This window comes from Orbicella franksi, chromosome 15, assembly GCF_964199315.1.
Source record: "Orbicella franksi chromosome 15, jaOrbFran1.1, whole genome shotgun sequence".
NCBI lineage: Eukaryota > Metazoa > Cnidaria > Anthozoa > Scleractinia > Merulinidae > Orbicella > Orbicella franksi.
Genome location: NC_138159.1, coordinates 6588117 through 6605708, shown reverse-complemented (window position 1 = coordinate 6605708; position 17592 = coordinate 6588117). Strand labels below are relative to the sequence as shown.

The 17592-nt window shown below is 40.1% G+C and overlaps 2 protein-coding genes across 12 annotated transcripts in view; one reads left to right on the top strand and one right to left on the bottom strand.

The window, feature by feature from the left end:
- Positions 1–17592, bottom strand: part of LOC145469681 (uncharacterized) — a 75706-nt gene that overhangs the window by 4960 nt on the left and 53154 nt on the right. For all 11 annotated transcript variants that reach the window (XM_081453443.1, XM_081453439.1, XM_081453440.1 and 8 more), the window contains 9 exons: positions 8928–9245; positions 7816–8127; positions 6809–7114; positions 5786–6088; positions 4759–5061; positions 3498–3809; positions 2453–2916; positions 1542–1636; positions 444–600 (listed from right to left, as the gene is read on the bottom strand). In XM_081453443.1, coding sequence (XP_081309569.1) covers positions 444–600; positions 1542–1636; positions 2453–2916; positions 3498–3809; positions 4759–5061; positions 5786–6088; positions 6809–7114; positions 7816–8127; positions 8928–9245 — 2570 coding nt within the window. The remainder of the gene's footprint in view (positions 1–443; positions 601–1541; positions 1637–2452; positions 2917–3497; positions 3810–4758; positions 5062–5785; positions 6089–6808; positions 7115–7815; positions 8128–8927; positions 9246–17592) is intronic.
- LOC145469750 (uncharacterized) lies at positions 9280–15848 on the top strand. The gene has a single exon (XM_081453543.1). It carries the CDS (start codon positions 11879–11881, stop codon positions 13502–13504), a length of 1626 nt encoding a protein of 541 aa, XP_081309669.1. The 5' UTR covers positions 9280–11878; the 3' UTR covers positions 13505–15848.

The window sequence follows — 17592 nt, the reverse complement described above, 5'->3', positions numbered from 1 at the left end:
TTACTTAGGAGGAGGGGAAGACAGGGGGTTCTTAGTTCTTAACCCCGTATTAACTGACTCGCTCCTCTTTCTAAACCTGATGTAACGCAAGATATTACGCGACCTTGTGATTCTTATCTGTATTTCTCCCAATTTTTGCAACCTTTTGAATGCCACTCTTTTCCCCCTCCCTAAGACTTCCCGTCCCCTGCACTCCGACGTCAGCTGACATGGTATTTTTTTAAGATAACGACACATCGGCTAAGTAATTCTTGAGAGCTGGAAGCTTTGAAGAAGTTCTCGCTGGCTGCACCTTCAAAATTCGGGGGAGGAGGGCGGGCTCCTTTCCCTAACAGCGGCTGATAATCGAGTCTGACTTATGTATGGATACGGCAAATCCTGTTTTTCTATTCACAGTGCTATGCTTTCGAAGTTTATTTCTGATTGTTAACTCCAAAACACACCTTTGTTCCATATAAGGGCACATCTTTGTCCAAGATTCTCGCAGTTAGCAGCGTTGTCATGGTGGAATTAAAACACGTGACCATGACCAGGCCTAACAAGATCCAAGATAAACAAACCAGCCGACCAAATGGCGTTTTGGGGATCCGGTCACCGTATCTGGAGACGAAATATGAAAATGAAAGCATTATTAGTTGACCGCAAAAAGGTCGTTTGTTGGTTTGCGCCGCTGAAACAGCAGACAATGATCAGCATGCGTTAGCAAGTTAGGTTTGATGGTACCTCAGACACGCAAAAGCGAATCAGCATTTTCGAAACCATGGAAAATAGGATTGAACAACTAACAATAACTAAAACCCGTCACTGAAAAATTTCTCATTATTTAACGTGTAAATGTGGCCACACACGCAGGTAACTTTAAACCGCACCATATTGTGTAAAAAAGACGTTCACAATAAACTTCGGTTCAGTGACCCGATTTAAAGCAGTGTAATTATTAAGCCATCGTTGTTCTTCTTAAAGGTCAGAGTTTTAGCTTATCCGGGACCTCCGAGTTCTGTTCATGGCTAAAGTAATTCACTGTCACAGTGACTGTCTCTACCCTGGAGAGATGGTACCAGTATATCTTGGTACTATAGAGTCACGAAGTTCTTTATAATGGCTACCTGAGGTGGAAGGGGGGGGGGTACTCCCAGAAAAATTGGGTGGGGGCGTGCGGTCGCTTCCCAAAACCCTTACCCTATTTATGACCAAAATCTGCGATTTTCCCTACCCTATTTATGACCTCACCCTAAATCAATACCTTGTTTCAGACCTGCCTTGTATTTAGTTCCCTAGTAAATACCGCTGTTAAAGGCATCGTGAAGGGCTTTTCTTGATCGGTCTTATCGATAATGATGAAAACGTTGCTTCTTCTGAAAAATATGCCCAATTCAAGACTAGAGTGCAAAAACCAGACCCTATTAATGATCAGAACGACTGAAAAATCATAACCTTCGGGGCCTCACATACTTATACAGGCAATATAGGGAAGTACCCCCCCCCCCCGGAATGGCTACCTTCAGCGTTCTTCGTTAGTATTGTTTTGTTCTCCTACTTACCCAAGAGTAGTCATGGATGCGAAAGCCCACCACATCGCCTCCCAGCTTCCGTGCAAAATGTTGCGAGGAAAATGGCGCTCGTTGAAAGCTGTTTCCTGTGGAAACAAAAGCAGTTTAATTTATGTCCAAGTTAAAACGGTTATGTTCTCACTGTCCTAAACCAAAACCATGGTTGAAACGGTTATCAGTTCTCAAAAATTCCCGGTTTTTTTCCCCTGATAGAAATAAAATTTCGCCGACCTAATAAATACAAAATGTCACTAATATAGTAGAGCAGCCCTTCAGCCTCCCCTTACAGCTGTTCTTTCCACCCATTTATTGAGGACTGATAGGTTTTCAACAAATTTACCTTCCTCGCGAAGGAAAGAAATCGTTGAAATCGCAGTGACCGGTAATGTCTCTTAGAGCCTTCAATGGTATTAACAACGGTGGAATAATTTCAATTTTACTTGACTTTTCTTTAAGATGCCAATTTTCCCTAACTCAGAATAAAATTTCCTGTCTTTCTCCTGACCTAGAGGAATTTTTTCCTGACCATTTCCTGACCCGTGGCAACCCTGTATGAAACTTTCTTGCTCGAAAGAGAAAGGCGGACGTGGAGTGAAGGAGGCCCCATGGGGGTACAGTGAGGAAGAGGGTAGAGGAGGGGGAAATGGGAGGGGGGGGGGGGCATGCAAATATTTGACTCTCCGAGCCTCGACAAGACAAGGAGTGATGGAGAGAACCGAATGCGTAATTGTTTGAAAATTGCTTTCTGCCTTTGTTCTAAAACAAGGGTTGGTACAAATTTTTTCCCGTTGGAATGAGTTTGGTTTGAATGAAAAGAACCAGTTGTAAGTTAAGCGTTTTGCGTCAGGTCTGATTTTGTGACGAACTTGAGAGTCAAACCTGCCCAATAGCAGGGGACTTACCACAAACCACATGGCTAAGCTAGACACCCACAGCATGGCAATGGACAGGAACAGTATCGGAAAGCAAAACGCCAGCGATTTCAGCAGCAGAGTTGCAGCGGTGCCTTTTTCATCTCCGATGATGATCAGCGCTAAGCCTGGTGACTGGACAAAAGGAACGAAGCCATAGTTGTCGGAGAAACGAATCTGATCCATAAAGCCATACACCGGAAATTGGAACTCAGTGTTCTCTTCAAAGTTTCCTTTGAACTGTACGAGCCCTGATTTCTTTGCAGGACGCCCCGAGGCAGTGTGGTCGAAGTCTACCCGTGTGGTCCCATGGTCTGTGCAATTTCCACAGCAGGCATAAACAGATTCTTTTAAGATGGGTGTGATAATTCCGCTTTTGTTTGAGTCCGGTCTGTCCACGTAAGGAGGGTTGATCCACCAGTTGGTGAAAACAGTACTGTGGCAATTGCAGGTTTCTGGAGGAAAAGAAAAGAAAAAAAAACCCCACTCATTTTCGACCCAAGCAACAATAAAAGAGCGCGAACTAGATGGCTCTTTAGCACATTGACAAACTGGTTAATGACTGGAAAAAATCATTCTGTCCAAATCTCTGGGATGGACACTCGCATGTGAACTCGACGATATATATATTTTGAAGTGAACATTGTTTAAAAGAAACTGCCAATCAATCATAGTCCAACTTGTGGCTTCAAACTGTGTGAATACGCTGAATATTGTCGACCACGTTTGCCAAAAATGGAAGCCACACCTATCAGCCAAGTCATAAAACAGCCATCAAAAATATTTTATTCAACTCAGGTGAACGGGAATCGAAAACTTTGATTCTTGTTTGGTTCGTATTTGGGAAATATTGGAATTTCCTCTCTTGGAATGAGTCATAAGTAAAACCTTCACAAAAGGCGGATCTAAATCGCACTCCCTCCCTTCCCCCAGAAACTGATAATTAAAAAAAATTACCAAAAAGCCTCCACGACCGCGAGCACGTTCGTATTTTGAACTTCATTATTAGTAAATTAACAAGAGTGAGAAAAATTACCTGCTTTTATCGGTGTACTCTTAACGCCATCACCTTTCACCGTAAATGCCAGAACTTCAATACTATATCTTGTGAATGCATTCAAATTCTCAAGAACAGCCGACAAATTGGAACTTGGAACTGTCACTTGATTCGTTTCCAGTTCCTCCTCGAGGTGCTCGTTTGCAATAGCTATGGCTTTGTAAATCACTTTGTAACCGCGCAGTATACCGTGGACGTAGAATTCGTCGGGGATTGGGTTCCATCGGACCACAATCTTTGTGGGGTGTGTCTTATTCAGTGCTCGAACGTTGATAGGAGATTGGCTAGGAGCTATGGAAACAAAGAGAAAGTGTCTTCCTTATAATGTACACGACCATGAAGTAAAAATCGTTATTTAGCACGGGTGCAGGTGTTCGGCATATTTATTTCTCGATCACCTTTTCAATTTGTGTCTTTTTCGTAAACAAGACCTAGGAAAACTAGTCTATACCACTTTCCACTCACAGAGTACTTTAAGCTTCAGTACGAGATCGACTACGAGAATACCTTTTCATTAGCGGTTTTGTACGGCAGCCACGTTGCATGGCAAAAACAATAGATTCTTTTTCCTATTGGAAAAAATGCTATTTCTAATGCAATACATTTTCTTTGTTCCTGCCATGCAACATGGCTGCGTACAAAACCTCTATCCTAGTTTGTAGACTCCTCATTATCACTTCACATACCCATCTCATCCCATGAACTACTCAACGTACCTAAAACAAACATGAACACCGAGATCTCTGGAAAATTCACAGATTTAATTTGAAATTAAAATAACCTACTCGTAGGCTAATCTAAAGGTCCCTTATCCTCAGTCTCATTGTGAAAACAGATTTTTAGCCAGTGGCCTTCGATTAACTCTTAAAAAAATAAATTATTTTCTCAGAAAGTAAGCTCGCTATTGTAGAGCTTGTGCTGTACTTATTCGTCAGTTGTGTGTCGTTTTAGTAGCTTGGGAAACTTTAAATTTCATTTAACGACCGTAGTTTGTTTTCATTTACATTCATATTGCTGTCTCTTCAAATTGCAACTATGACTGTTGTTGAATCGCAAAATTTCGTCCAATGCAAAGTTCTATCCTTGCCCTCCTGAACGTAAGCCCAGTGGAAACGAGTAACAAGGTGATCAGTAGTGATCTGCTTTTGAATCGTGGTTAAATTGAGGTTATCTCTGTCTCTCCGTCAGCCTGGAGATAATTTTCGGGATTTTACGCTGGATATAACTAAATAGAACTTACTAAATTCATCTGTTGACACTTCCAATTCCTTGCTAACAGCACCCTCTCCAGCCGCGGTGAAGCCAAGAATTTGTATCTTATATTTGGTGTAAACCCACAGATCTTTTAAGTGGAGAGAGTTTTTGTCGGGGGTAATTTCTCTTATCTCGTACGTCTCACGTGATTCGTTGGATCGCCAGAAGAGCACTCTGAAGCCCAATAGGATTCCATGGACAAAGTCACGTGGTATATCGCTCCATTCTACCAGGAGGCTGGTGTGGCTTGTGTTCCGAGCCTTCAATCTTATCACGGGTTTACTGGGCACTAGAAGCGGAGATACGAATCTCTGTGAAATTCATTTGACTTTGCATTTCCCAAAACAAAACAATATTGAGAATAAACTAGCTGCTTATGAATGTTGTCCCTAAGGCTTCCTAAAATTAAAAAAAGTATGGAGAGGCCACCAAAGAACGTCATTACTAAAACAACATTTTCCATTTTTCAAACAAAAAAAGGCGAAACAGGGAAAAGAAGAGACTACTTTCAAAGTAATCTGAAATGGAAGGAAAAGTCTGCATACGAGACCAGTGGCCCATCAGGCCGGAGTTTATCTCGGTTTCTGTAGCATGAAGCGACCAGGAGTATTTCTACTCCAGCCTGGACGGGATGCTAGACAAATTCCAAACACCTACTTAGGATTTCAATTTTATCGTACCGAGTTAAAAAGCCAAGTTATTATATGGCTAGCTCCGTGAGTGGGCAAGATGAATCAAATCCTGCGCTGTGATTGGCTACCCGAGCGGGCAAGATGGAGCTATCTTGCCCGCTCGGGACTACCCGCCGTGTCCAGCAAGAAAAATTTCCGCGAAAGCCATATAATAAATCCTTTATTGACCAAGCTTGTTCGTTCTTTGTTTGCGAGTTTATGGACCTCGACTCCGTCTCGGTCCATAAACACGCAAAAAAAGAACTTGACCAATATCCAGCCATCTTGACCTCAGACTTGGTCAATAATCCATACGTATTCAGACCAAGTCACATGACTTACCATCCTCACTGGTCCTAATCTCTAGCGGTTGTGGAGGGTGAGGTCCCAGTCCTTTGCTAGTGTATCCGGCCACTTTAATGACGTACCAAGTGTATTTCTTCAAGTTGGAAAGTGTTGTTGATGATCTGGTGCTCTCAACGGTTTTATGTTTGACTGCTTGGTAAGACTTTTTTGGATAGTAGGTAATTCTGTAGCCTTGGAGAATGCCATTTCTATGTCCCCGAGGAATATGCCGCCACTCCACAAACAGAGATGTGGAACTCTTGTTGAAACCAGTGAAATTTTCAGGGAAAGCATCTGGTTCTGTGAACCAAAGTGGGCGTAATTGTTAAAGGGCTTTCTCAAAGTCATTAATAATTCTTCAAGTTGCAACGCTGTGTGGATTTTCTGCGTTGTATTTCTCCGTTTTCTCCTTAGTTTTAGTTTTGATTGAGAAGATGTATCAAATACGAGGAACCGTTTTTCACCACATTACAAACATCTCGAAACTCTTCAAAAATATTACTGCGCTGTACGCCAAAATTTTCAACTGTCTTCTGGGCGTTTGGAAATGTGGTAAGACTCGGTATGTCGTGTTTGATATTACTTCTGTGCAAGGTAACGTTTGCCCACGATGAATTTTGCTAATGAACTTTAGCAGAAACTTTCCGTGCTTCATTCAAAGATTTGCTCTTCAGTGGTCAGCGACAGTCAGCGCTCGCGATGATGTATCCATCTTCATTGTTGCTGAAAATGGAAATTCAAATCACGCTTTTGTACTTGAAGAAAACATTTGGATAGTGAACGTGAGATCTGCTGATGCCTAGAGCAGAAATAGAAAGAAAAGGAAGGACAAAACTTTTCAGTCTACCAGTAGATGTCTATTGTAAAAATCGTCAATAAGCAAGTGAAATTCGAGTATCGTGTGGGGCTGGTAATTTCATCATTCGTTTCAGGGTAAATTTTAGTAGTATCACCCTTATGCAACCTAAACACACTAAAAACATCACATATCATATCACATAAGGAACATCAAAATCTTACTGTCTTCAGCGGTCGTGATTTCCACACATTTGCTTTCAATTCCGCTTCCTTTACTTGTAAGTCCCTCAACAGATACCATATACGTTGTGAACTTGCGTAAATCGGAGATAACCACAGACGTGGTGGACTGATTAACCACAGATTCATTCCATTTTCGATTGTTGCCGAGGTCCGTTGCTAGGTAAGATACTTTGTAACCAAGGATAATACCGTGTGTAAAGCGCGGAGAGATTAGGTTCCAACGGACTTCTATGCTTGTGGATGTGAGGTTGTTGCCTGTTACATTTGCTGGAGGTTTACTGGGAACTAATAAAAACAATGAATCAAAATGTTAATTATTTTCATCAGTGACATTGTTGCAATGTTTCCCTTGTTGTCTAGTCAGTCTACCCTGCAGTCTGCGCTGAAGAAAAAACAGTTTTGCTTCTCCGTTTAATCGATACAGTTGGACAGCGCTAACTCAAATTCGGTTATTTCGAGTTCCTCGTTATTCCGAACTCAAAACCAATTCTTTTTGATTCGCCCTCCAGTCATTTACCATCGGCTATTTCGAGTTATTAAAAACTGAATTATTGGATAATGCAATTCCAGAGCCATCATGGGCTATGAACCATTATAGCATGCTCTACAAATATGCTAAGCGTGCGCGTGATGTTTTGGGGCGTTTTTATTTTTATTTTAGTTAAGTTTAGTTTTGCATATTTTGGGGGCGTTTTTGATAAAACAATTATTCCACTCGCGTTTGTCGGATATGAGATGATTACAGTCAACTCGCCGCTACGTGCTTCATTGGCTGTCTACCATTTCATATCAACGCACGCTCGGAATAATTGTTAAATATTTCTCGTTTCTCATGAGAGTTCGAAGTAACGGAATTCAACTGTATGTCAAAGTCGTGACATTGTCTCATCGCATTTAACGTAAGGACCTCTCAGTCAAATATTTTCACGTCCGGCCCTCCCACTCAGTCAATAAATACATAATATCCACCAAACACTGTTCCTTACGATCCTCTTCTGTCCGGACGATCACAGCATCCGACAATGGCCCATCACCTTTTACAGTAAACGCGCTGACTTGAATCCTGTAAGAAGTGAACTTAAGAAGACTCTTTATCAAAGTCGAGCTGTTAGTTGGTCCTGTCGGGTGACTGCCCGTACTGACATCACCGTATCCCTCGGGATCCAGGTTAGAGTAGTGTATGTGGTATCCCAATAGAATGCCATGGGTTAAGTGCTGGGGAATTGGAGACCATTCTACGTAGATAGTTGTACTGCTATTGCTGCTGGCTTCAACGATTGACGGCGATGAACTCGGCTCTATAAGGAAAAATAGCGCAAATCATGTGAAATTGTCATTAAAACCTTTTCAGAAGAACTTTACACTGATATTTCATTGTCTGGGACGCGGTATGTGCCTTTATTACGGGACCAAAATGCATATAATTATAACTCAACCCATTGCAGGGATTTGCCGTTGCACAGCCGGGGAGTGTATGTATTTTAGGGACTCAGTCTCGGGATAAATTACAATATTTAGACAGGAAGCCACATCGGCCTTAGATGGTTTTCATGCAGGTCCTCTACCCTGGTCGAATTGAAATTTGTTTTTGTGGAGAGAGGAAAACTGAAGAACCCTGCGAAAATCCCTCTGAGCAAGGTAAGAACTATTAACAAACTCAGCCCACATATGGCACCGGGACGGAATCGAACCTGGAGCCCGTTTTTCGAAGGTCCCGAAATGTTTTCGTACCCGGAAAGCCGTAGCAAATTTTCAAACATTATTACTTCAGAGCTGTTTTATGCACATATTCTTAATATAAACAGAGGTTCTCTTCATACAAGAACTTTCAGCCCTATACACTTCTACGTTTTTAGCTACAGGTGAACTAAAAATGGCTCTACGGACCCGAAAAGTTTCCGAGGCTTTCGAGAAACGGGCCCCTGAGCCACATTGGTGGGAGGCGAGCACCCTTACCACTGCGCCATCCCTGCTCCTCACATAGTGGCCCTAGCTAGTGTTCGAACCCAACTACAAGGCCAACGCGCCTCCTGTCCGAAAAAGATTCACATAATTGCATTCTAGGATAGCACCCAAATCATGACTCGGTTTTACTTACTGTCCTCGTCAGTCCTTGCTATGATTGGCTCACTATCTACACCAACGCCTCGGCGATTTATTCCCGCCATTCTGAACCGATAGTTTGTGAACCTCTCCAGTCCAGTTATATTATATGAAAGTTTCTCTCCGTCGATTACAGTCTGCCATGAATCTTTGTTTCTTAGTGCTACGTCCATATTTTCTTCTTTGAAGTAAGTTATTCTGTATTCCACGATGCGGCCATTTGAGAAAGACCAGGGAATAGGTAGCCATGTTAAAAGAATTGCGGTTGAGCTTATGTTAATAGCCGTGATGCTCCTTGGTGCCATCACTGGGACTACGAATGTAAGTATAGTGAGAAAATCATACAAAATTGATTTATTCATCTATTGACTAATAAAATACCTGACTGAATATTTTCATTGTTAATAATTAAGGTTTGAAACACTTAAAAAGAGAGAAAATAATTTAATTCGCCTGTGATTTCTGGTAGCAGAATATAAAAAAAGATTTTCGTTGAAACCTTTCTTCGCTCATTATGGCACAGAGAAATCAAGCGCAGAGAAATGTGTTTTTAAAAGAAAACTTAAAACCTGGTAATGATGGTCAAACAGCTTTGTTTAGGGGATGCTTTAGCTGGGGAAAAGCCATTAGCGAATCAGACAAGAAAACGGAAATGCAATGAGCTTTTGTTTTCGAATCGAGGCGTCTGCAGCTGTCTGCATTGCTTCGTCGTGAAATGTTTAAATTTTTAGGCTGAACTTTGGAAACAAAATGTCAACATTTTTGAGCGCCACGACAGTGGAAATTAGACGTACATAACGTAATTAAAAATGAGCTTCTTCGCTCTTGTTGAAAGAGTTCTGAACATTTTCCCGACAATCTGCATCGATCTTGTTTTTGAAACGCAAAAAGTTGAGAAGATTAGAGTTGACCCGTAGGTAAACAATGAACAGTTAGTTTTTATGCATGGTTTAGCCAGAATCATCACAATTGGATAGCGAATTAAACCTCGTTTTATTTGCTGTGTATTCTATTTTACAACTGTTAGAAAAAACAAAAATGATCTCGGCAAATTACCAAATTTTCACGCAGTCGACCGACTTATAATGCTATCATGGCGTAGTGGTGAGAGCGCTTGCCTCCCACTAATTTGAACCGGGTTCAATTTCGGCCTGGTGCCATATGTGGTTGAGTTTGTTGTCGGTTCTCGCCTTGCTCCGAGGGGTTTTTCACCGGGCTCTCCGGTTTTCCTTCCTCCACAAAAACCACCATCTCCAGATTCTAATTCAGCCAAGGTATAGAGGTCCCCCTTGAAAACCCATTAGGGCTGATGTGGCTTTCTCTCTGAATATTTTAATTTATTACTTATTTGTTTGGTAACTTTTCGCTGAAATATGGGTGTCTAGAAGATTGTTAAATTCATGGTATGAAGTAACAGTTCCGAATTTATTCCTTCCAAAAAAGAAATTGGATACTGCGTCAAAATTGCCGAGTTGTTCGATAAAGTATCTCTCACAATGGCTCCTTTAAAACTCTGCCAATCAATCAGTGCGTTCCCACGATTCATTCTCGGTAAACGCACGCTCAAAAGTTGTGTATTTTTTTTTTCAGATCGCTCTTGTCAAAGCTAAACTCTAATTTTTCGCTCAATATCGAGAAAAAAAGATTTGTACTTGAAAATACTTCCCTTTTGTGCGATATATATATTTTTTAAAGAGAAAATTGTCAAAACCAAATCGTGAGCGGTTTATCTAAGGGGCACGCATGGCAAAATTTCGTTCGCTCAGGGAACCAACCAGAATTTTCCTTGTTCATCTTGTACAAGATTGCCATATGATAAAACACAGTATTGAGAGAATTGCGCTGATATAACGATATCAAGAAATCTCGAATCTTTATCGTGCCCCAAGTTTCAAGAATTATATCTATAAAGTAAATGAAGTTAAAATTGTTTGTGCTTTATAACAGCTAAATACTTAAAGCTGCCTAGCTACTGGCAGCTATGGCAAAAATGGTTAGACCTTTTGGACTTCACGATTTTCCATGTGCGCGTGTTCACTGAAGATTTTCAATGAGCAATAACAAACCAATGCTTTTCTGACAAACCAATCACAGAACAGCTCTTCAGAATTTACCTTCCCATGGAATTCCTAGAATCTTCCGATAGCTGAAAATAGTAGCTATTAACAGTATTCCACCAGAACCAAATCAACCACTCCTCTTCCAAACCTCAATTATAATTTGAATGATTTAATATGAAATGGATGGAATATATCAAACACGAAAGACGGTGTTTGACTATATTTCCAAACGCCGAGAAGAGAGTTGAAAATAACTTGAGCGCGCAGCGGAGTATTTTTGATGAACTTCGAGGTGTTTGGAAACGTGGTCAAACACTGTCTTGAGTGTTTGAGGTACCCTCTCAATCAAAACTAACACTTAAGAGAAAAAGGTGAAATAAAATCGAAAAAAGCTATGCTAATTTAGATTAGATATCCAAACAACGTCACGGTCATTATTTCCTTTGTTTAAACTTGATGAACTATTAGTACGTTTGAGAAGCATTATTCCTGTTATATACAAACAATTTGAAAGAGTTCCAAACATGTTCAGAAACCGTACCCTCAAAAAGTAATCCTGCGGGGTTTAACATCTCGTAGACTTGAGAGACCGATATTTCGAATTCTGCCGATGTATAAATTTGTTCTCCAAATGTAGCCATTAGAACGTTGCAGTTTGACTGTACACTAAATAAATCAAGTAATTACTTGTTATTGCCTTAATTTTAATTGTAAATCGAAAAGGTTTTTGCCATCAGGAAGTAATGATTGGACTTTGGATAAGTCTTATCTTCGTTATATAACTAACAAAGTTCTCCGAATCATTTTCAGGCGACTGACCTCGTCGATAAAATTCACTTTGTGGTATCGATGATACGCTCTAAGGCGTGTACTCAACTTGGGAAAAATGTGTAAAAGCCAAGTGCTTCTTTCGCGTATCTCTCTGGAAAAACTAGTGTATTGTCTTACAAGATCAGATGTAAACGGAAAATTGTTCACAAAATTATCACTCACTGGACGAGAGAATGGAAAAATGATTTTTGATAACCAATCACAGCAAAGCCTCGTAAAAATTTCAATAATTTTCGATGGCGAGAATCTTCTGATAGTCGTAAATATGAGCTATTCTTCTAAACAAAACGCTCTTCTATCAAACCGTCTATATATAGCTGTTCCGATGCAAGTGTGCGACGCAACGATATATTGTCAGAACGGGACACTTTCTGCAAGAAACAAACTAACAGCAGATTTTCACTCGCGGTTTGTTAAAAAAAAAAAAAAAACTAGCATGAATCTCTCTGAACAGTATTCATCGATCGGGAGTGAAAATGATTGTAGAAACTTGCTTTTCAAATCGGTTCCTTTGCGATATCGTACTACCAAATTATCTTACTGCTTGCTTGTCGCAGCTGCTGTCCTGGAGTTGGCCGTTTGTCCTTTTACCATTTTATTGAACGCTTTGGTTATGGTTGCCGTGAAAACCAGACGACGACTTCAAACGCATCCTAATATTCTGTTGGCTTGTTTGGCGCTTACCGATCTGATAGTTGGGCTTGTTGCACAACCTCTTCACATAGCAATTACAATTTTCCTTCTACAAGGTAAAGATTTTCACGAATTCTGTGACATTGATTTGGCATTTACTGTCCACCTCGTAATTTCCTGCTGGGCGTCGTTGTTTCACTTGGTTCTAATCAACGGAGAGCGATATTTTGCCATTAAACACACCTTCACTCACGCTTCTGTCATCACTAAAGTTCGCGTCATGTTTTGCTCTGCTCTGGCCTGGATTGCAGCCGCCTTATACCTCCTCATTGCATTGTATTCACGGTTCATAGCATTTTCTCTCTTACTAACAGCCATTACTTCAATCATTGTATTTCAAATTCTCGTTTATAAGGAAGCCCGGCGTCATGAAAAGCAAATTCTTTCACAGCAAGTTTCCGCTGAGGCCAGAGCAAAACTTTTACTGGAGAAGAAAGCCTTAAAACTCACTACGATGATACTAGTGACAATTTTTTTGTGTTTCTTTTTTCCGTTGAGTTTCATATTTGTTATATGGATTATTTTCAGTGAAAAATTTTCATCGGATGTTAAAACATTAGTTCGTCATCTTAGTCTGGTGGCGGTGTTGATCAATTCATTTCTTAACCCGGTCATTTACACCATAAAGAAGAGGCAATTTCGAGTTGCATTTGTTGAGTTGTTTTTAAGGAAAAATTTACAGGAAGCGGAAGAATTCCATCGGAGACTCTTTGCATCGCGACGCAATGCTGTGGGACAGGAAAATGGACAACAAGGCGAGGGGCAAGAACGGAATTCCGAGAATGAAAATGAAGCCCACCCGAACGACAACCATGAAGATAATCCTCAGATCATCAGTCCTCATGGCGTTAATTTCGATGACAAAAACACTACCGCTACACGAGACATGCTCGTTTCTTCAAATGCATCCAACAGTACATCCAAGAAGAGACAGGTACAACTTGCATGGGGAGGGGAAAATCCTGCACACGAAAAAAATAACACTTGAGATGATAATCCTGCAGTCCTGGTAATTGGCCCTATTCTTGCTGACTTGGAAAAGGACTGACACCGCTCGGAGTGAAAACTCAAACGAACATGACAGAAAGAAGAACCTGCAGCCTGATGTAGGATCAGAGAAAGCGGAGATAAACCGTTGAACGTGATCTGTAGAACTGATCGATAAAGTATTCGGCTAGAACAGAAGTGAAGATGAGATTGAAAGCATCTCACAAAAAAATTGGCCGCGCTAGCAGACTAGAAACGCAGCAAGAATTTAAAGGAATGTCCCTTCGAAACAGATTGCGATGATTATTTGGCAGACTTTGGATTTTGCTAAAGTATACTCTTGGGATAGACGAAACTAGGATTTTGACAAGCCAGTGAGCAGTGACCTTTTTATCACATAATTGCGGCAATTGGAGTTGCTCTATAAAATAGTACGATTGACCGGTTTTGAACGTATATTTTACTTAAGAACTCTGGTCAATTCACAGAAACATTTGCGTGTAAGTAATGTAGAAAATAAATGTATGATTGATGAGTATTATGGAAGAACAATGGCAGCAAAATTACTTAAAAGCGATTTACCGAGAGGAAATACCAGATATCCAAAATATTTTTTTAAGCGATTCAACAAACAGACGATGTCCGTACTTGCGTAAACTTGCTTATTTAATTGTCGGCGGCAAGGATGTAGTTCAGAGTGTCAGTAGAAAAATGCTAGTATCCGTGAGTGTTTGAAGCCGCTCTTTACGTAATTTAAAATGGACGCACAAAAAAACGCTCAAGTGTGATTGTTACATTTGAAATCGTGGATATATAGTTGAAAAGCCTTTCGCTGTCACAAACAACTGATTATCGCTATTTTCGACTGAGTACTTCAGACGCTTCGTGTCTCAACCCTGCGAAATTCATGAAGTTTCATCATATTTCAAGCGGGCCTTCACCGTTAATACAGCACGTTTGCCGTTAGTAAAACGAATTGCAGTCGGAGATGACAATCTCCTTCGGTCTTAGATTCATCAAAGATTAACAAGTGCACAAAGATAATTCGAAATAATTGTTTTTACCTAACTACCTGCTTCAAAATAGAGCACATGTAAATTTCTTGAAAATAAATCAAAACAAAGAAAGTATAATCAACGACAGAGCAACTCTCTTAACTTTCGATAACTTCTGATAACCGTAAATGGCAGCTTTCAGCAATGTAAAAGTTGAACAATCATCAGCTATGTTATCAAACCATATTTATAATTTGACTGATTAAATGTCCATTTAATGCACTATTTCTATATCTTAAAATAACTAAGATATTACGCGCGCTCCGTTTGGTCAATAGAATTGACAAACCTCAGGTTCAGATACTATGTTCCGACATAACACGCAATCTTTTATTTTCCATGGCAAAGGTTTTACGCCGGTTAACTACTAAGCAGTGTTTACCAGGGGTTTAGGGTATGCGGTATACATTACTTGCAAAAAATTTTGACGTTAAAATTTCGACGTTCTATTTTTTCTATTTTTTCTTTTTCTTTTTATCTCATTTCGGATAAATTTCCGACAACAATTTCCTACACTTTGTTGAAACATAACTTAAGTAAAGTACGCCTACAAAACGCCAATTAGGCTGAGACAAAATCTGCGGAAATGATAGTTTTACTGCAGCCTCAAGGTTTTACCAATACACCGACGAGAAAATCACCCAAATTCTATCAAACCGTTGCGTATGCACATGTCAAGCGGCGTGTCAAGCAGTGCGTCAACTGGAGTTCTTTTTATAAGGCGCGGCATAAAGGAAAACAAAGAGCTTTGGAGCTACTTCAAAGTTTTTTTTACTGTACTGTAAATATTTCGGACAGTTAAAAATTTCGGACGCTTTTTTTCGGACACACTTTTTGTCTGCAATTAAAAGCGTCCCTAATTGTTTGCAAGTAATATATGGGGTCTTCCGAATTGGACGTTCGATAATTTTACGCTGAAATATGGGTGTCTAGAATATCATTACATTCATGGTTTGAAGTAGCAGTTTTGATTTCGTTCCCTCCAAAAAAAAATTGGACACTACGTTGACATTGCGCTTGTCTTCCGATAAAGTATCTCTCATAATGGCTGCTTTAAAACTCTGTTTATCAATTAATGCATCCCCATCTCGGCAAACGCACGCTGAAAAGTTGTGTATTCTTTTTTATTTCCTTTTTCTTTTAGGTTGCTGCTGTGAAAGTTTAACTCAAATTTTATGTATCTTATTAGTACACGACCCCACAAGCTTATTAGCTTTGACGTCTTTTATCGTGCATAAATAAAGGTTGTATGTATGTATGTATGTATGTATGTATGTATGTATGTATGTATGTATGTATGTATGTATGTATGTATGTATGTATGTATGCTAAAGATTTGTACTTAAAAACACTTCCCCTTAGTGCAATATTTTGAAGAAAAGAAATGTCAAAATAAATAGCAAGGGTTTTATCTTAGCGCTTGCATTGCATAATTCGTTAGCTCAGGGAACCAATCAGAATTTTCCTTTTCATTTTGGACAAGGTTCCCGTATGTTAAAACGCACTATTGAGGGAATTGCGTTGATATAACGATGTAAAATAAAGTTTCCATATGACGCGCGCTTTGATTGGCTGAAACAGCCTGCTTTATTAGAAAACAGCTGCACGGGTTGATGACGTTAAGCTGGCTTTTAAATTTTTGCCTCGAAATTTTGACAGATCTGACCCAAATTAAACATCCCCTGTGACTCAGACGAACGCAATGGAAACGAGCCATTTGTCTGCAGTAAATATGGCTGGACGGAGACCATTGTTAACAACAGCAGTGTTACAATTGTACTAAAATAACAAGTTTTGCTAGAATCTGATCTTCAAAATCACCGTTTGAAATCCATGTTAATCTTCTCCATCCTTGACCATCCTTGTTCCTTTATGGTTTGTTACCATCTCATTGGGTTTTTTTTTCTATCTTAGTAAAGCACCATTTTCAAGTCAGTGAGTTTAGCTGTTATAGAGCAGAAACAATCTTAACTGCACATACTTTATCGATATAACTCTTGAAACTCGTGGTTCGATAAGGATTTGAAACTTCTTGATTTAACAAATAAAGAAGCCTCGCCTGTGGTCTGTTCTGTTGTGAAGCACACAGGAAGCGGTGCTGTGGGACAGCAGAATGCACAAGAAGGCGAGGGACAGGAAAAGAATTCCGAGAAGGAAAATGAAGCCCATCCGAACGACAAACACAATCCAGAGATCATCAGTCCTCATGGCGCTAATTTCGATGACGACAACACTACCACCACACAAAAAATGCCCGTTTCTTCAAATACATCCAACAGCACATCCAAAAAGACACAGGTACAACAATCATGGGAAGGGGAAAATCCTGTACACGATAAAACCTCTGAAAATGATAGTCATGCAGTCCTGGCAATTGGCGCTAATTTAGTTGACTTGGAAAAGGACTAACACTGCTCAAATGACTGCTCAAACTCAAATGATCATGACAGAAAAAAGAACCTACAGCGTTAAGGACCAGAGAAAGCGGAACTGAGCCGTTGGATATGATGTATGGAACTCATTAAGTCTTCGGCTACAACAGAAGTGAAGATGACATTGAGATCATCACGCCAAAAATTGGCCGTGGTGACGAACTAGAAACGCATCAATAATTTGAAGAAATGTCCCCTCGAAAGATAGACTACGATGATTATTTGGCATCGATAAGACTTTAAGGGATTTGATTTTCCTGCATTATATTTTGGTTATAGGTGAAACCAGAATTGTAACAAGCCGGCGAGCTTGCAGTATCTGGTCCTGAGGCTTGGCAGTTCTTGATTGACCAACTAGAGCGCGGGTAGCCAGATATGAAGACATGATTGATCAATCATGTCTTCATATCTTTCGCCGCCGTTCAAATATATGATCTTTTATATATTCACTTGTACATTTCTGTAGAGCTAACATTGAGCTTATAGTTTTGTTTAATTAAGCTCAGTGCATAACACGATAAATGAATTTGTTTCCCATCAAGCCTTCAAGCAGTAGTTTTTATTTAAAACAATCGCAAGTCGTTAGGCGAGTGATTTACAAG

Coding starts and splice junctions, on each gene's coding strand:
- LOC145469750 (XM_081453543.1), top strand. CDS start 11,879: ATGTGTAAAAGCCAAGTGCTTCTTTCGCGTATCTCTCTGGAAAAACTA.